This window comes from Argopecten irradians, chromosome 7, assembly GCF_041381155.1.
Source record: "Argopecten irradians isolate NY chromosome 7, Ai_NY, whole genome shotgun sequence".
Taxonomy (NCBI): Eukaryota; Metazoa; Mollusca; class Bivalvia; order Pectinida; family Pectinidae; genus Argopecten; species Argopecten irradians.
In genome coordinates this window covers 45353605-45375211 of record NC_091140.1, presented here as the reverse complement: position 1 = coordinate 45375211, position 21607 = coordinate 45353605, and the positions used below count along the sequence as shown (strand labels likewise).

General features: G+C 33.2%; 2 protein-coding genes across 3 annotated transcripts in view; one reads left to right on the top strand and one right to left on the bottom strand.

Moving 5' to 3' along the window:
- LOC138326687 (glutamate receptor-like) overlaps positions 1 to 4633 on the bottom strand; it is a 66609-nt gene extending 61976 nt beyond the window's left edge. Inside the window, exon 1 of the mRNA XM_069272689.1 lies at positions 4428 to 4633. Coding sequence (XP_069128790.1) covers positions 4428 to 4521 — 94 coding nt within the window. The 5' untranslated portion in view covers positions 4522 to 4633. The remainder of the gene's footprint in view (positions 1 to 4427) is intronic.
- A 1092-nt stretch (positions 4634 to 5725) lies between these two features.
- The window catches only part of LOC138326685 (glutamate receptor 2-like), a 32267-nt gene continuing 16385 nt past the window's right edge, over positions 5726 to 21607 (top strand). The window contains exon 1 of one of the 2 annotated variants that reach the window (XM_069272686.1): positions 5726 to 6122. In XM_069272686.1, the coding sequence (XP_069128787.1) occupies positions 6041 to 6122 (82 nt within the window). In that variant the 5' untranslated portion in view covers positions 5726 to 6040. The remainder of the gene's footprint in view (positions 6123 to 21607) is intronic. The other variant, XM_069272688.1, reaches the window with a different exon arrangement.

Sequence of the window (21607 nt, the reverse complement as noted above, 5' to 3'; positions counted from 1 at the left end):
TTTGATGTCTAGACAAACCATTATGTATTCAATTACTTGGACGATTTCTGTTGTGTTTTGTTCTACCTATATTTTCCCTCAGCGTCTGCTGGCTCGGATATCGTTATAAAAACATAATATTTGTTCTGTAAATATCCATTGTTACAGTAATACAAAGGTAGTATGCATATCCACATATATGTATTTAGCAAATACATCCATTGTAGGATTTGATAGCACAATTTTAAACATCTTATATTCGAAGAATAGAACAAAATAGAATTCAATTAATTAAACAGGCAATAATTCTTTACGTGAATGTCACGTGGACCAGGCAGAAAAGTGAATTTAACGCAGAATTAATTAATGTGAAATTTATGTTAAATTCATGTTGTGAATTTCACATGAACAATACATTACGCAGGTAATATTTTCTCGGGTGAAATATGGTGAAATTCACATGAAAAAATGCTTTTGTATACCAAATATGTAATTTTTGAAAAATATATTACCATCCATCCACATGAATCTGATTGAATTTGATATTCGGTTCTTAGTGTTACACAGTACATCACATGACATTACTTACGTTAATGTATTTTATGCATGTGCGGCAAACACCGAACCGAAGAGCCATGAAATTACTACGCTGTGATTTCTAAGAGATGTGGGGGCAGATTTACAGATATCCACGATATATTGCTGGTTTCTAATGGATACGACATTAAAATATCTCTAGTCATGCTCGATCTCTGTCAAGCAAGTGTTTGTATATCACCGTGTTTAGTAAAATGATACATTATTTACATATTCGTATTTTATAACAGAGGTACCGCCCTAATCTTGGATTCCTACATTAAAATCAGAGATTTAGCGTTATGCCGAATCCAGGGATATTCCATTATAAGTATAGTCATATCGTTGTCTGGAGTGAGCTTATATAAACACAGTGAATATTCCGGATTTACTGTCCGTGTTCGTGTAGACTTTGTGAGTTAGGCAACCATTGACATTTCCTGTGCTTGGGTTTTTAATAGCGATCAACTTCATTAACTAGTCAATTAGTTTATATTGATAATTAAACGTCATCTACTCAGATATGACAATCGTGTCAAAAATGAACATGTTTTAAAGAGCAGTACCATGAAATAGTTACTGCAGAAAAAAGGAAAACTGACGAATTATACGATTTTTGTTTTTTGTTTTTGTTGTTCCTTTTTTTCGTTGTTTGCTTGATTTCTTCTAACTGTTTGGTTCTTTTTGTTAGTTAGTTTGTTTATTTGTCTGTTTATTTGATTTTAATTTTAATTTCATTTTTAATTTATTAAGTAATTTGGACGAGTGGTTATAAGGAAGTTGTGAATTCATAACTTGACACTGGCTTTATGTAAAAATATCAATAATCTGTGGTTGATTTGAAGTTGTAAAGATCATGTACGAAATTTTTATAAAATTATATACATGTAATTCTGAATTAAGTTTCGTGACGATAAAAAAGTATATGTTTAATATAAAGTATGGAACTGATAAGGGTCCGTCAGATTGCATTATAGAACAGCCATCGTATTGAATGTTATCACATTAGGGAATGTCCGTAGCATCAAGGCGATATTTCAGTTAGAACGAACTTGATTTTTACATGTATCTAATTCTGTATACTTTATATGTTTAAGCTTTCACCTCAACCTAATTAATGCTATTTGGCAAGACTTATGACTCAGTGATAATCAACTGCTTTTCACCATGCCGCCCAGTGGTCTTTCGTCTACTGGGTTCAGGTAGTGCTCTAAATAAAACCTACGCCAGTTACAAACAACAAAGGGTTACTATGAGTAGCATTTTGGGGATCAGAGAAGAGCAGTGACGTAGCACACAAAATGTGGCCATGTCACAACATATAAATTATAACCTTGAACTGTACTACAGATATGATATATATTAGTACCATTAGGAGTTCCATTAGAAGTCATGTTTCTTCCACATTAAGACCATGTTTAGATCAAATTGACTTATTATTAATTTATCATAAATATTTTCTTTCTTTGCCTATAACAGAGTTATCCGCCCTTGATAGTAGATATATGAAATATATGACGTTATGTTCACAAAAAATATTATGTGACAATCAATACCTACCCACAAATGTAACTAGTAGTATGTAAAAAATGCAGTATATAATACCAGGAATTGTTTATGTTTACTCATTAAAGGAACAATTCAGTGAGGCTAATTATGTTATATTACCACGAAGCAAAATAAGACATAAATGTATTATTCTACATTCCTTATGAAATATATAACAAGAAATATTGACAAATTCCACGACATTGTTAAGTATTTTGATTGATACCGTTGAAATTCCAAATCGTTGATCAATACGATTAAGCGAGTACAACATATACGCTGTACCCATACTCGAGCCAAAAGTCACGTAAGTTAAACAAATGCAATGCATAACCACTGTAAAGTTGATGAAATTGATTTTAGACAAGAACATGCATCTAATAAAAAAAACACACTGCTGGAAGAGCGATTAGAGTAGTTTTAGAAAAAAAATGTTTTGCTACACTGGCAAGGTCCAGGGTTCGGCACACAAGACATCCGACCACTATGTGTAAAGGCGATATTAGCGATTTTGAACATTTCACGAACATTCCACTCCAGTGGGCTATTTTTAGACTGAATTGTCCCTTTAATCACTATAGTGTTATTTCACTGTATTAACTCATTTAACCTTTGGTCTATGGACCAAGGGCCTCATGATATGATCTTTCAAGGTTTTGTAATTTAGTTAAGTGTAATAATTTTATGCACGTAAGGTAATTAATATCCGATGTTGCTTTAAAATAGTACAGTATCTGTAACTCAGAAAGGTAATTGACAAGTTCATGTATGTTTAAACCGTTACAAATACTTTAGATGGATATTTCAACAAATATGCTATTTTAAGATGCACTTGTTTGCTTTATACGCATGTGTCAATGGATCTTACTCAAACTAGAAGATGGTTTGAAAATATATCTTATTTGTATTGCTTGTATATAATTTTACATAACATCTCATACAAATATGCTATCACTTTCTTTTGTTATTGCTATGATAATGTTTATTAAGTCAATCATATTTGTATTTCATGTGAATTCAATAAAGAAAACTTTTAAAGTTCTTTTCTTATTCTTGATAGTTAGTTGACAAGACGTATCTAAAATTAAGATTCTGAAACTCTAGGTTGTGATAAACATCACAGTTCGACCAAACATGAAGGCTTTATAATCAACAGTTCCTATGGTAGAGGAAATGTGAGAATAGGGGGTATACATACGTACAACAGCAAATGTTCAGCATGTCATGTTGTTTTGCTCATGAAAGACCGATGGTGTAAATGTAAAATTTAGTTTTACGATCAAGGAGCAGGTAATGTAATTCGCGTGGGACTCCCTGCTCGCGTCATACAGGTGACATGTCACCACACCACTGTCAAAGAGGGTCTCCAGAGGCAAACAAAGCCAGACAATATATCTAGAACATTTTGAGTACATGCTATGTTCAACAGAAAAAAATGTGAAAACTGTTGTTTATGACATTTTTAAGCCATTCCTCTCGGTAATCATATTGGTACAGCTGACTGTATGTCTATTTGCTACTCTGTGTGTTTTGTCCCTTGTGGAAGGAATCGCTCAAAACGCCGTAAGTGATTTTTATTGTTTCGTTTCATTGTGTATTCAGAGTTCAATAGTATGAATTAGGATCAATAGCAAAACTGTCCCAAAGGAGTTGTCAATTTTACAGTCCACAAACACCAGAGCACCATGATGTCACCATAACAACTATGAACTTGAACTGGAAATAGTTTCATATCTTACACGGAAGGCCGCCAATTTCATTGTGTTGATTTTTGGGGACAAATGTAATTCACTGTTCTTTCCCTTACATATGATAATAGTGGCTATGCTGGTTTCCCCATCCCTTGTGATTCGCCAGACCCTCCCACGGGGGAGATGATCGATCGATTGTGAAGAATTGGGTTTGATATAAAGATCTTCCTTGACACATTAACAATTACCCGTCTAATATAGCCATGCCTTGTAAGGTTTCTAATCGATAAAAATGCCCCCAGAATGCGCAATAAGGTTGTGTGTATTTGGACAAGAAATCCGTAGATATTTCAACTACTGTCTCGACAATGGCGAGCACACAATTAGCAACGATGATCTTTTCTGGAGACCATATCTAAACGCATCTTGGCTTGTCTCTCTATAAACAAATGATTGTTTCTATGACTGGTAACATATATTTTCCTTAATATTTTAAAGAAAATATTAATATATGAATGTAAATAAGAAAAAATATATTTAAAATCGTTAAAAAATAGAACACAAAAAATATGTTTTACAAGGCCGACACAAATAACAATTTATAAACACTGAGATAATGTTGTAGATACTTACTTATGTTGAAAGTCCGGAGTCCGCTGGCTGTCTTGAAAAGGACAAGACCAGGAAAGAAATATAATATATAGGATAATAACACACAGTTCCTCATCTTGTTTGTGATATAACTACAATATATCCAACATAGCAAACCGCCATAGTAAGCGTTCAAGCCATAGGCATCTAACAGTTAGTTGTTTAACGTTCGCTTCGACAGACAATCGAGAGACTTCTAGGAAGAGTCGGCTGCGCAGGCGCACAGACGGTTGAGATGCCGCAGGATTCTGTATTGGGGAAAATGGAGTCAACTTGATGTCAATGGAGATGCCAAGTAACCGTGCCAGAGCGAAAGGTGTCGGTGTAAAGTACTAATTATACTGTCAATATGGACGGTCATACGCGCGTCATGCCATACTTATTGAAAGAGGCGGGCGGGAAGACACATGTCTAATGCTGATTATAAATAAATCCTAGCCCATTTCTCTAATGTTAAAAATAATCACTATCAAAACACACGGTCGTTAATTTATGTTATTATGCGAGGAGGTATGTGCGGTTCTAAATCAGGTAGAGCTATTAGCATTATTAAATTATGATTTTAGATAATGAAATATTTCGTAACTCCTTGACAAAATTATGAGAAACATAATTAAATGGGTAAAAAATTGTATAACATGTATCATTAATTACAACACACATATAATGCTACGTTATTTATTAATTAAACGTAACAGAAAAAATACAATATTTCCTCTTTATTCGACTTTCGTATTTTTATTTCTAAAGGTAATGTAAAAGCCACAATAGTGCAGTATTTGATATCAAATTTAAATAAAATATTTTATTATGATGGCAAATCTACGATTTATACGTAAAACTAAATAAGCAAAGATGTAATTCAATTCCTAGTGTTTCCATGAAAGTCTGAGACATATAAATAGCATGTTTCCCCAAGAGATATTTTATTTAAACTATTGATATGTGTATGTTTGGCATTCACTAAGAATGTTTTCAAATAGATACATTCCAAATTTACACAAGAATCCACCGAGTGTACTGACACGTAAAGTAAATTGATAGGGGGACTACATCTGTGCTACTGAGATCCACTATCTGTGTACCGAGTCTGGAAAACAGCTTTATGATATTTAATGGATGTGTTCAGGGGCGAAATGCCGAACCTCCCCTCCAAGCGCGTGCATAGAAAGGTTGGGAGATGTTCCATTGATCTGATATCCCGCTCTCCAAGACTCTGTAACAAGGCTTCGGCAGAGATAGATTTGCATCGCGAACCCTGCTAATTGTTTAAGATGTAATGTGCCGAAATATTGGTTAATTTAGCGAACGCGATCTGCATCCGGACAGTGAAAGAAAACATTGTGCAATTATCTCTAACGTACAAGCAGCGCTCTAGCATTGACTCATATTTGCAATAGCACAGACTATTTACGGGCGACGGGCTAGCGTATATGGAAAACGACGGGAAGATGAGCTGAGACAACCTTAGCCAGGCATGCGCTAAAAGGGATTGCGCTGTGGACGCCTAAGTACGCGCCAGGCGGTAGTGAAAGTAGTTCTCAAAGTATGTTCAAGATAGTCACCTATTCTCGAGAGATAAGGAAGAAAGAAAAATGGCATTAGTGATACCATTGTGCTTACAGTTGACGCTTTTGATGTTATGTCTAGCTTCGGACGACAATACCGTTCAGATAGGTGAGTAATGATATAGACATCAGCGTCAACCATTACAATACCATGGTAAACATATTATCAGTGTTCGCTATGTCCTCTGTAGAAATTAACTCTAAGTGCATCTCCACAATCAAATACTACATATGTCTTTTAGCAGGACAGTAAGTGTATAGTATGTGTTTTAGCCTTTTGATTCAAAGACCACACCATGGCATCAGGCCATAAACGTCCCTGTTATTGTTGTTTACCAAAAAAATTAATGGTACTTGTTATCATTTGGTGGTGGATGTTATGCCGTTGTAAGGCGACAGTTTTGATGAAATACAAGATAGCATCTGTAAAGACATTTTAACAGCGTATAGGTCTAACACTGCATATTAATTATAATATGATATTTCCTAAAACAGACATAATTTTTTGTCCAGTTACATTGAGTACACATATAATCTAAGAGATATTGGTAAATTAGGAAATAAAGAGCATATATGATTTTCTGTTCAAATGATGAAGATCTTTAGTGTTTTGTTATTGATTAAATGATTCTGTTGTTTTGATGCAGTTTCATGGCTGCCCGGATTATCATTTTCATAATTAATAAGTGAGGAACAAATTCTATTTTTATATCAATGAAATTCCATCTATAGAAGGTTTGTAATAAAAAAAAATATATATATATATTCATGTTATTTGTTGACCTATTCACTTAATATTAATTGTTTGGTATGTGTGTTGATTATATCACTCGTGGTACGCAAATTGGTTTGAATGTAAAAAGTAAATCTTAAAGATGTTTGTGTACACAATGCAAGAGATTCGTGCATCAAGATTGTTGTTAATCCAAAAGGAAAAAACAAAGCTTGAAACAAAGAAACTGGTTAATGTACACTGGAAATTTTAATTAATACCTTAATACACTAAATTGATTTTAACATTTTTTGTGATTTTATATTAATGTCGCACGCACTGTGTGTAATTTTACACTAACCAACGAGGAGTCGACGTGTAATTGCATTGAGTCTGTCTCTCGAATTATTGATAAGAACCCATTACTTTTTAATGAAGTGTTTTGTGCTTGTAAATGCGATAGGAAACTTGAGATGATTTGTAGTAGAATGGATTCTCACGTATCATTTGTAATTTGATACTAATCATTTTCTTAATGCACACGGATCCTTAATAGGCGAGTCCTGAACGATCAATAAATTGTAAAGAACATACCAACTGACCTTGTTTGTGTAATGTGAAATGTACTTGTGCTCAGCAATAAAACAAACAAAAGTGCACAAATGTACACATTACAATGGGTTCAATGTATCTACCATGGGTTACATGATATTTTCTCGCCATATATTTTGATTACCTTCACCTGCTGAAACGCGTTTTAGCAAAGTTCACCTTAAACTAATAAACGAAGACACTTAATGACATTCTGACACTTAATAAACATCTCAATAACCATAAATAAAATAGCGTTAAACATAAGTCTTTGACTCGACAATGAAATAATACATTTACCGCATAAACCGCCTGATACCCACTGACTTTGCCCGTGTAATATTTTTGCATATGTCACTAGTGTTTTAAAACCTTGAACAGTTTTTATTGATTGTGTCTGGCAGGAAAGTCATTGTCATAACAGAAACTATATAGTGACGTCAAGAAAAATGTCGTGACGTAAGGATTCGGGGTTTGAGGGACAAAATGGCGGCCTTTGCTGGATTTTAGTGATACATTTTCACGTTGGGATCTTTCAAAATATAGTTTGTTGTAGTTTTATGATAAAAAATATTTCTTATATTCATTTCATTTTTGATTTCATTTACTCTTCAAGACCCACAATAAAAATTTAAAAAAAGTTGTTTCATCAAATCTTATATGTTGTAGTATCATAAATGTATCATACACCGTATGTGTATTACATATATGATTTTACTGTAGCATATCGCCAAATGTCAAAGGGGTTATGATACCAGATATTATCAATGGTAATATATCATAATCACAGTTGACTATGGTTTTTAATAAAACAAATCCTACATGTATTAGATATACGATATGTGTCCAGTAACTGGCGAAACTTTAGCCTTTTGGCCTTAATTTTTTTTCCATATAATATGACTGAAGGAAAGGCTTTAAAGGGCGCAGCCAGATGTATTTCTCTGTGAGCATTCAAGGCCTGGAGGGCCGCGTTTGCGAATTCTATGATTTCGCGCCATTTGTTGACGTTATGTGACGTCATGATTCCTTGTGCTCATCTTCGCCTTGGTGGATATTTTGACTGCATTATATAGCTTTTAATTTTCAAAGTGTTATTATTAATATTTAAAAAAAAATAAAAAAATAAATGTTTAATTACCCCTGTTATGCGTTTGCATTAGTTAAATGTATATTTACTTGAGAGGACAGTACCTGAGCAACGAACTACCTCCCTATATGTATGAAAAAAATGGCGGCCGCAAACTGAAGCTGTCAGTGTGTAGGATTGAATTTTGAAGATTGTGTTTTTTCTTATATGTTCATGTATCTGTTACCTTAGAAGCGCTTCGGGCACGAAGGGCTGCGCCCCATATAATTGGTCGGTCTAGTCTCGCACATATATACGTATGCAACGTGTCGGAGCATACACAGTGCAACATGCATAATCACGTACATCCCGGTTTGATTGACAGCTGATGATCCGTTAATAAAAAAAAATCGTCAATACTCTTTATATGTACATCAAATATATACTTGTTCTACATTGAGAATCCCTTTTGTAAATGATGATATGGAAACTTAACCTTATCTTACCACGGACGACCGACTAAACAGTAACAGTAGATGAAATAGTCCCATCGATAAAACGGGATAAATAACGATAAGTATAACATTTAATTCCATTAAAATATTTTCATTAGAATATGTTTCCATATTGAGCCTAACTGTCAATGTAAATACTTGAAAATACCATGAATTGGGCTTTGTAGGTACATATAACACAGTGGTAATGCAAATATTGTATTTTGTTTGTAACGATAACTTCTGATTGGTGTTAACAAATAATATACCCGTTTGTAATATATAATCTGATTGGCTGATGCAATGGATTAGCGATATTATATAGAAAATATTCCGTAAAAAATCAATACATATTACTTTGATACTGTCGAATTGTAGGGATCAACGTAATTATATTTTAATGTTATTGGGATATCACACAAAATTTTATATTGAACCGTACATAATCTACGAATAGATAAACTGCATTGATGACAACATAGGAATTTCAAATCATAATCGTTTAAACATTTAGGTTTGCTTTCTTTTACGTCCTATTAACAGCAAGGGTCATTTAAATACGTGTCAGGTATGATGGTAGAGAAAAACCGGAGTATCCGGAGAAAAAAGTACAACTGGCAACTGGCCCACATGGGATTCGATCTCGCGACCCAGGGATAGAGAACTTTTGGTAATATACATGTATCTTAAGGTTTAACAAGGACCGAAATCAGAATCCGTAACTTTAATTAACAAATAATATGTTAGTGGATATTTTCTTTCAGGGTTTGAAACTTTCAAAATATTCCCGAATATAACAAATTATGGGTTCATCTTTACAAAATTATTGTGTAACACAAGTCTCATTTTTCTATTTGAGGTTAAATATCAAACCCTAAAACAACAAACGTGTCAACGCAGCAACAATTACATCATACAGTACAGCTGTATATACGGAGAATAGAAGTATTAGTTAACCGTCAATCTGCTTAATCACCTACATCCGACCAAATCAGTCAAGTTTGACATGTTACCAATTACTGTGGACTAATTTTCATGACAACCTAATTTCGTGTGTACACCCCTCACTTCTTTTCAGAGCATTAAATCAATGTTCATGTCATATAACTAATTAAATCGGTTTCGAAAATGAAATGTTGTAAAGTATAAAAATTAGGACATCTCATAATTTTCAATAACCTAATAATATTCCATGTGTAAATCATCGTTATGACAGTTGAAGGTTTTCCGAAATGGTACCAGTGATAATGATAAACACACACTAAAATATTGAAATGGTGTGATTACTTGTTATATCTTTTTTATTATTTGTGTGAAGAGTAAACTACGTATTTTTGTGCTAACAGTGATCTTATCATATTTCGTTTTTAAATATTACAGAGTTATATCTTGCATGCAGGAATCAATTGGGACAAATAACGTGGTTTTCCTCGTAAAATGTGACCACAAGCTCACAAAACATTACGTATTCATCAATACTTATCGATATGGGCAGGTAACTCTGTAATATGTCAATGCCGAAAAAAACATACACCATCGTCATTGGCTAAAATCAAACATAACATACCAAAATAGCAATGTGTATTAATATCAATAATGAAAAATCCATATAAAGGACATCAGTGATGAATATAAAAAGGCTTTCAGATAACACAAATAAAATAATAGATTTACGTCTGATAATGTCATGAATCATTCACATTCAACCTTTCAAGCGTTAGGAATTCTTCTGATTTATATATATGCGAAGGCGTTCCTTAAATAGGGTTCAGATGGGAAAAGCAGCTACCATAAATATGCATTGACATTGAACATATCCGTAAAACCATTAAGGATACTTTTAGATACTTGAGTACATACATGTACTTTATGATAATTTAGAAGACCATTTTTATCTATAAATATCAAACACTTTTCCTTCCATCAATGCGTATGATCACATGTGAGTACCGTCATGTATTTTTACTTTAGAATGACAGCTACAGTAGTGATGTTGTTTTTTTTGCTTGATTCGGATATAAATAATGGAGTTATATTACATTATGTCTCATGATATTTATTTTATCCAATATTTTCTAAAGGATACAAAAGGATAAAACATTTAACTTATAAAAGTAAAACCACATAGTTCTATCTGTAAATTATTCATTTTTACTTGCTATTTTAACGGTTAATCAATGAACAAAATATCTTGGTTCTAGGAAAGCAAATTTAACTCAAAAATATTGCACTGTCGAATCTGGTAAGTTATACATTTACTTTGGGCTCATCATATAGTTCTTTTTCGTCGTATTATAATTTATAATGGCGTAAAATGCTGTAACTCTATATATGATATTGTGATTAATAAAAACATCTGCATTTCAATGATTTGTGTGACAGTACCCGATGCAATGGTTTTACAGTATCCATAACAAATACCAATAGTCTCACATGACATTAAACAATATACCTTTCCCATAATATTGATCTGCAACTAAATCAAATGGTTGCACTCAGCAAATTTTAATTTCTGATATTATCTATTTTTTGCATAGAATTATGGCTTTAAGGCATACTCCATTGCTTGCTAAAGTCGTCATATTACGTTTACAGTTCTTCGTGTGTATGCTCTACGTGAAATCTAATTACGTCATGACTTCCATCCCTGGCAATGGAGATGAGAAATACAAACAAAGCGTGTTGACAGGACACAAGAATTAATTATCTGATGATACGCTACAGTGACACACATAATCATTGAATTTAGCTGTTTTAATAAAACCTGAAGTAGAATAAGTCTTGGCTCAATGACTTTGTCTGATATTATCAATACACCTTTTTTATGAACTTGAGCTTTATCACAGCGTTCAAGTAGATAATGGAAGTTCGCTACAGTAACACACGTAATTATTGGATTAAGCTGTTTTAATAAAACCTGAAGAAGAATATGTTTTGCCTCAATGAATTTGTCCGATTATATCAATACACCTCTTTTGATCAACTTGATCTTTATCACAACATTCAAGTAGATAATGGAAGTTGGCGATGATGATGTTTGGGGATTAATTTTGTACTTCCGTTATTCTATTAATGGGTTTAGTGTACTTGACAACATATTTTTTATTAATCAAAAACACGTGATGTTCGATGATATAATTTATAATGCTATATAGAAAAAATGCTATATTCGTTATTGTTTTATTAAAACTATCGTGCATGCTAAAAGCGACACTAAGAAAAGATTAAACGTCGTTACAAGTGCTCGAAATATCCTCAGAACTCAATGATGGCTTCCAGACCATTGACGTTTGAAGATTAAATTATCGATTTATACCAATGTGTACTTCATCTCTCTGCAAGTTAAATTCAAGTGAAAATAGTTAAACGCTACAAAAGGAGACCCCCTTTTTTACCTAAACAAAGTTCGACAGAAATATTGGTTGTATTGATCTTTATTCCTAACAACAAAATGGACCTATATATCCCTGGTAGACTTACATAATGACCGAGTGCGTAATTCTCTTTTTCATTTTTTTTTCATAAATTTCTATCATGACGGTTTAATACCATGCTAACCAAATCTAAGGTACCTTATATAACAGTTGTTAAGGTGGTTTTTTTTCTCAAATGTTTAAAGCGTTGATAAAATAGAATTGGTATTAGCTTATCACCCCGAGGAACTCAACGAATGGGTAATATAAACAGTTCGTAAATGCAATATTATTTTTTGTCCGGATGTTGTGAAACGCTGACTCAATTTGATAAACATCAGCATCCACGTGATTATGTTTACTCCAATAAGAATAGTGCAAAGTATGTTTAAAATATCTAAACGATTAACCTAGGTTTTACATTTTGTTGCATGTTCCAAATCATAGAGCAGTGCCTACTGGAACGCATGGTGATACAATCTTATAGTTTGGCTACTGTTATTTACCTTTTTACGATTAATATGTTTATGCATTGAATCCAATTTTAATTTCTTACAAAATATTCATATTATCGCCAGAAGATAGAAAGTGAAAAGTATTCGAACTAATAAAGATGTGAATGAAGATAGATCCCGACATTCCCCAATAACGACTATTTTTGTTGGAACAAAAATGTTTCATACACGTGTAGAAAAATATGAGCAAGAATATTTCTTGTTTACCATGTAAAATATAGACGCCTCGAAATATCATACAGTGATGTCTTTGTGTCGCATTCGTAAGTATGCCTTTGTTCTTAACCTAAAGTCGTTTTTTATGTGAAGTGAGAATTAGATTTTCTAGATTATCTAAGATATCGGGCTAGTCGTTAGATGAAGATGAAAGCAGATGGATAGAAACGAGCATCTCTCTTCCGTTTGACCTCGCTCAGCCCATCGTTCAAAGCTCAGCGAAGTTGCAGCGGTACCACAGAACAGTATCGAAGCTTTAACTAGAAAATCGATATGGTTGGCTTCAGATCACGACGCAGGCGAGTCGTTTACCGAATTGGACTAAATGGAATTTCGTCATTGAACGTCTAAGCGGTGTTTCCGCTTAATAATTGACACAAAAGTATGCTCGTGCAAGGAATGATAATTTTATTTTGACTTCAAGAAGTTGTTTGACAGCACTGTTTTATATGGTAAATAAAAAAGATATGTTAAAGAAAATAAAAAAGTAAACATTTATGGTACAAATAACAATAGGGTATGCATATTTACTTGGGCTGTGTTAATTAGAATCTGAGGGTAACCATAGTTACCGGAAGAATAAGTTGTGAAAATATTACCACTAGTCTCATCCTGCTTGATCTAACGTTCAAACTCAAAATCAGGCAGAAAAAAAGACAGCAAGAGTTTGGTCTCTACTCACCGGGTACACAATTCTCTTTAACCTCCAAACCGGTAACTTCCTAATGTGACCAAGGTGGTCAATGGGGTTGAAATCAAATAATGAAACGCAACATACTAACGTGAAATATGCCAATAACTTTATATTGTTAAATATAGTAATATTTTATATTACTAATAGACAATACATATGTAACTTTAACACTGTGTTTGAGAAAGCGTATTCTGAGACTGGCGTTCTTGCTTACATTTATAAGAAATTCTAGTATACTTGTATTATGCGTATTTGACTTAAAGATAGAGAGTGTGTCCGTTTTAACAATAAGAACAGCACTCATGACTTTTCGCATTTGTTAGAATGTATTTCACAACCGACGCTTTAAATATTATTTTGTGCTATGTTGGTCAAAAACGATTAATGTTCTACCGTTTGCACGTTGTTGAATGTTTATTTCATAAGGGAATCAATTCTAATATTTGAAACTGTATATGTTAAAAGTGGGAAATGAATTTGCTAACACTTTATTAGAATAAAAAAAAACCTGTGTGCATTTGGTATGGTTATAGTGGTTTTCCATTTTGACAATTCATATGGGATTTCAAAGCTTCCACCCGAAATTTGATTTGTCCATTAACAGTTTGAAATCTAATGTATACGTTTTGTTGAATGTCACCGAAAGTTAGATGTTGATGGCAAACAGGGTGTCTGGAGAAAAATAAACGGACACCGCCGCAGGGAAATTATTTGTACATGGTGTAATAGTTTTGCCATTCGGCGCGTTAAAAATCAATACTTTTGGTTGAAATTCCAATACCTCTATTTTATCCATGGTACAAAATCCATTACCACCTATTACAGTGAATGTGATTAGTGACATCATATGGCACAGTCATCCTATTTCCAGCAGAGACCGTTCGGGAAAAATATTTGACTGGACTTATATTTGATAAACCATATTTTCATGAGATACAAAATAGTGTTCTGCGTATGTCGGTGCTGCACGTCTTTGATAATATCAAGGAAAACTTATGTTGTATCAGAAAACTCTTTTGATATGTTGATGGGAAATATAGAAATATTCTACACGAGGAAAATAAAATATATAGTATTACCCGCGGCATACTGAGAATGGTACAACGTAATTAAGAGGATAGACTATCTCTATTCTTCCTATCCTTAGATAAGAGGGTATCTTTCTTTCATACTTCGGCGGCATCATTACATATACCTCGCCATTTTTATGCGAAAGAATAATATTAAAAATCATGACTGTAACTCAATTCTTCTCCAAATATAAAAAAATGCGCCAATGTTTCCGACGTTGACTACACTGTATACAACCTTTGCTACCAGACTGGTTTCCGAAATAGCCTTGCACATTTTATATACCTTTTAGTTGACGCCGTGACGTCACGAGGTTGTACAGTAGGGACAACCACGTAAATCAGCTACAGACGACACGAGTTGAATATCTTTAATCATCTTATAACATGAGAATGACGCTGGCGACTGTATCGTTGTCTCTGATTGGTTAACGAATTGTCGTAATGAATTATCTTAGATTTCCTAGATTTATTTTGTTTATCTCCAAAAGTAGTCAAGCTAATACTTAAACAGTAATATAGAAATTCCAAATAAGTATAACATAGTTCATTAATTCTCGACTTGCATGTTGAATGAACATATGAATTACAACCTGTTTTCTACCCAAATGAGAATAATAGCCGCTCTGTAGTGCAATTTCTCACTAGCTGACATAGACCCGTAATCATTTCGAGGACCATTGTGTTACCAAGGCTACCCAGCATGTTCCATTCCGATATCTCATTTATAGATTAAGAAAGAATATTATTTCTATGGATTTGATTTCTCCAAAGACCGCTAGTCTGGCAGGTCCGTTAGAATTGATCACCGGGAAGTCAAAGGGTCACGTGCCAATTTCAGCTGTGAACAATGATTTCCTATTATGGGCGTTGCTGTGTTATTGTGAGATATAAATCTGCAGAAACTTCTGAAATTAACTGGGGTTTTTTCCGTCAAAATAATATGGTATTACATCAATACTCAGACTTGGAATATAATTTATGATAAACGAAAATGGTGATAAGGGATTGTCTTTGGGCAAAAGATATTTTTCATTTTTAAAGTACGAAATTTAGAGTTATTGTTTATATGTAGATATAGAATTATTATATATAGCAGAAGAATCATTTAAGGATTAACTTTGATTATGATTTTATGTTATAAAGATAGGTAAGAAAAAAACAACTTTAACATATTATGTTATTGCAGCACATTGAGCTACATCTAACTGGGAGCATGATGTAATTAGAAAAATGGATGCTGACGGTCACCACAAAATTGATGACGAAATTAAAACTGTATCAGACGTTTACAAAAATAAAACCTTATAAAAGAATGAAAACAGCTTTTACTTTATTAATGTAAGATTAACACATACGATGTATTATTAAAACATAACACGAGTCTGTTATCTTCAATTACATAAAGCATTCCCGAACAGATATTATTGACGGCCTTTTAAACGGCGCAAATGCAAGTAGTCAAACAAGATAGCATAAGTCTACGACGAGCTTATCACCCACAATCACATCCATGTCTAGTTGTAGACCTGAGTGTGTGTCCAAGTCTGTGATTGGATCAATGTCCAGCCAGCGTTTGTTCCGAAGTCTCATTTTCGTATAATGTTCGCTGAAAGATTACATCAGGTTACTGTCACTTTCGTCTGTAATGTAACACCTCGGGCGTGAAATAACATTATAGCTTTACCAGAGGAAGCACAGATAAGTAATGTACATGTCTGATTTTCTATATCTTAATTCTGCGAATGATAAGATGTAAAAATGGATGGATTTCATATATATAGACTCATAATTTGCTTTAAATGAGTATTGTTACGTAATCAATGTTTATATCATATTAATTGGTATAAGAGTTTATAAACACATCATAGGTATTTTGATAGTTAAAACATATTTAGTTTTAGAGTAAATAGTTAATAAAAATAGTTATTAATGCATAACCATCAGGGTAACAGTATACTTACAAGTCGCCCTCATTATTTTCATTATAGTTTATATAATAAATACTCATATCTCATTGTGATAGTCATACTCTACTTTATAGTGCAATATCACTGAAACATACATTTATTACAATATTCAATAATGTTACATTATACTAAAAACAAATAAATCATCTATTGATTTTGTTCATATCAACTCATTATTTTCATTATAGTTTATATTATAAATACTCATATCTCATTGTGATAGTCATACTCTACTTTATAGTGCAATATCACTGAAACATACATTTATTACAATATTCAATAATGTTACATTATACTGAAAACAAATAAATCATATATTGATTTTGTTCATATCAACGTAAGACAAGGAGTGGTGATAAAAACATGAGGAAAGGAAAAGAAAAAAAAACAACAAGAAAATACTGAAGTATTTCTTTTTATACTGTTTGCATGTTATTTCCTTACAATGAGATAGACCTGGAAAACAAAACAGATCTTTATACAGAATTTCACTGAAGCAAACAACGTTAAATATATATCGCCCATGGTTTTTGTCTTGAATGAATCAGCATGGCCAGGATCGTTAAGCCAATACCCTGAATCGCCTCTCTATTTTGTGCTCAATTGCCCTACCGTACAGACACGTGCTCTATACTTGTTTCCAGCCCTTAACTTATTTTTCTACAAATTGAGATTCTGATCGAAGTGGAACTAAATGCAATCGCAAATTATTTTCCCCAATAAACACGCTTGCCACTTGAGATTATCTTCGAATAGCTCTATTGAGCTTTACAAGCAAACATTTTATCTACAAAATCGGTTATGTGATTCTTTATTTAGAAATACTTTGCATAAATATGAAATTCGCTTTTATTTCCAAGGTTGGTGTTCCGTTCTTAGCTACAGAGAGTTTCCGAGATTGAGACTAGTGTTATTATTGGTTTGCTATTGAGTTTGGACGTTGGCACTGTTGATAACGAGAATGGATACTCTTAGCTGTAGCCATCATACGCAGATGTCGTTCGTTATTTTCACAAGGGATTCCATAGAAATCCCTATATCATCTTATAATTACCAAAAGCCGCCTGCTTTAACACAGACGCTGGAAAAGAATTCCAGTCTATCTAGTTACATGTTGGGTGAAATTGCCATAATTCATTTCGTGAATCGATCTATCCTGATGCCATGCGCAGAATAGACTTGACGAATAACGGAATACATGTATATGACATAAATAATTATAACACAGATTCCAAGAAATGTAATTTAAGCGAAGGGTATTCATACAATGAAGTACTTTTCTTTTGAATATCAGTATTTTTCTAATATACTGAGCGTTGTTAGATATTACCGATATAAATTTAATTGCAAAAAAAAAAAAAAAAAAAAAAAAAGATGACTATTGAATATAAGTTATGGGATGGAAATAAATTAGGCGATGTTTTGTACCTTGGAAATAATAGCAATTGTATCGCAAAGATAAGGTTTTGTAGCTTTTTCTTGAAAGAAAACTAAGAAATCTTCCAAACGATAATGTGTTGTTGGTTTGTAATAAATAAATTGCCAAGTAACAGGGAAACTTTCAAAAAAAGATTTAATTAGAATCTTACATGTAAAAAAAACATACATAATTTAAAAGTAATATACAATAGGATTACGACATCCTTCATCAGTTTTTCCTGCTTCTAAAATATCACGGACACCTGTCAAAAGCTATAGACGCAGGTTTAAAATTTTGGAATACCATATACTGCTTTTTTTCTGAATATGTTTTCTGACAGTCTTTGGGCTTGCGTCATAATGAACGGCTATCATTTCACCAGATGACACCAAAGTGTCAATATTCTCACATTTCTAACACTAAACAGAATATAACATTCCAAGCCTTAGATATGTGTTTACTAAGAAACGACCCATGCTTAGATGTTGATGATATATCATGGGGACTGTTGTCCTCAATTTCACTGTTTCACAGTAGAAGCCATAATAACCGTTTATCACCAAAACGCATACGCTACCCTAGTGTAATCATTGAATTAAAACAGCAGGTCTGGGGAAGAAAGTTACAATTTACCAAACGAAAATAACGAGAGACCATTATTGATTTTTCTCTCTCCTCTAAAATGAAATTATTTACACACAGAAGCTTCAAACGCGGTAATGGGGCTGACTGCCACCGATATCCCTGCAGATTGATCACAAGGATAAACAGCGAGCAGAATTTGTTTGCACGAGTCTGATATCGATATCTAGATGAAGCTTGAATACCAAGACATTAAAGCATTGTGTTTACAAGCGTTTTCGAGATCAAGATTACACAAATCGTTTTAATGCTTAAGTGTTATCATACACATAACAATATTTGCAAACACACAAGTGATGTAGAGTATTAACGCTGATTTATTAATGTATCAGATCATCGAAGCTCGACTTTTAGATACAAACCAACTGTTGATATAGTCATAATACTTTTCTTGATATCAGACCATCGAAAGATGTAGTTATAAAAAGACATTTGTGATTAGATTGAAACAAATTAACACATTGAACTTTAATTGATAGACTTAGTTAACCTTGATATCGTTGGTATGTCATTTTGTGAAGCCATTGTTCTTGTCACACACATAGTTTGGTTACTGGTTTCTGAATAATGAAATAATTAAATGGGGCAATTGAGTTATTCAGATGGACCCTCCGAACACTAGCCGAGTGCTCTACCGACTGAGCTACCGGGTCATCGATGGTCGACCCAGTCCTATCCCGCTACAATACATGTACCTATTCTCTACTATTAACGATCCTTAGATATACCCAGTAGTTACTAGTTTACTATTATCGTTGATAAATCTGGTGGAATTAATTTGATACCATTACGCATGCTTTCTTGGAAAATGATCTCTGTCAATTTTGGGCACATATTGCTAAATACTTCATGTTCTATTTATCTGCCAAATGTCTAAAACGATACCTACACCTTATTTAAAAAATATCTCATTACACAAATGTTTTATCTTTTTATGTCCTGTTGAGACTTCCATACATCCTAGGAGGAACATTGTTAAAGACAATCATCAGTAATTACCTATTTCTCTTTAATGGGTAGGTAACGGGGAGGGATCTAATTGCGCAATGGTACATAACGATGGAATCCACAGTACAGCTGACGAGATAATGTATACTGTGTTGCCCATTATTGTTACAGATGCTCGTAGACAAAACTGTACAGGAAGCAAGATGCTTCACAGTGAACTAGTGTAAATCCTGCATGTCCGGGACGCTGTGATTTTGATTTCGACTCTCATAAAATGAGTGAAATGTTTGACACTGTCTCTGACAGAAGACATTTTCCTAAAATGAAAAAGAGACAGTTAAATAATGGCTTAACACACAGTGAGTTTTAATACCATAAGAATATATAGATTGTTATTTTGATACACCAAAAATTGTGATTTACATATATAAATATGGATTTTAACCGATTAAGTATAAATAAGACATTCCAATGTTGAGTACATTCTCACTGTGCCACAAAAAAACAAACACTATTTTTGGTGTCATACTCTATCACTGATGTTGTCACTTCCATGCAAAGCATGTTTCAGCGTAAAACAGCACTTCTCCCATACCTCATAGGGATATTTCGTTATTATTAAGGACATTACAACTCTATTTTACACTTTTGTGGTGGTGGTGGTGGGGGGAGGGGTTAGTTTGATTGATAATAACGTTTCTGTGATTATGACGCGACGAAAACGCTAGAAAGTAGCGGGAACTTTTATATTTTTTTTCTAAAACTTATGGGAGAAAAAGAATCTTACATAGTTTATTAAGTGGACAGGGATATCTCAACTCAAGTGAAATAATTCGGCATGTCAACCCGAGTCTTGCCGAGGGTAAATGACCAAAATCTTTTACGAGATTATTTTATTTCATTTACCTACCGGATGCTTCATTCCATTAGCCCTTAATCTCCAGATTTGAAATATGATTTCATGTGTGACAGTTTCTATAAGAACTTACATTGGGATGCCCTCTTTTGATTGGTCATAAACTTGATGTGAATGTCATGGGGAATTGTCTTTATATATTATAGCCATGTTACCTGATTTGCAACGTCTACCTCTTAAGAGGTGTTCACAGTGCTCATGTTCACATCACAGTTTGTCATGGCCTATCTCTATGATCTTGATCAATGAGAGCAGCAAAACTAACAGCCATATACCTTGTAACAAAGCCTATTGATACATTTGGTCTTAGATTCTTGGGATAAGATTAGTAAGACAACTATGATTCGCCTTCTGGCCTGTCAGTATATTGTGACTAATAGGAGAGTGATAGCCACTGTCAGCATGCCCCAGTCAGGTTCGTGACAAAAAGGCCAAAAAGGAGCAATAATCCGAACACACCGTAAATTTTAAACAGCCCTGGCCGTAATAGGACCTTTAAGAAAAAAGTCTCTTCTTTCATATCTAATCTGTACGTGCGAGCGTACTTAGCACTCGAATTGTTCATGATGTAATATATTTACTTACTACTGTGTTTTATACACGTTATTGTAGATTTGTATTGTATTTGTTTTCCGATAGTGAGCGTTTGTCTAAAGGCTAACATATAAGCTAACGAAAATTATCATTAAAGTTTTTTTTTATTATTATCATTTTTATTTTTTTTTAATTTTCATTTATTTTATTTTTTTCATTTAAATTTCTGCTACAAGTGAATCCTAAATTTACGTTTTTTGTATTATAAATTTAGTTATGACTCATATAAGGCTGAGACATTTCTTAATATAAAACACGAAATGTTTCGGTTTTTTTTTTTTTAAATTTACGCTTATATATTTTGAACATAAATGAAATAAATGTAAAATA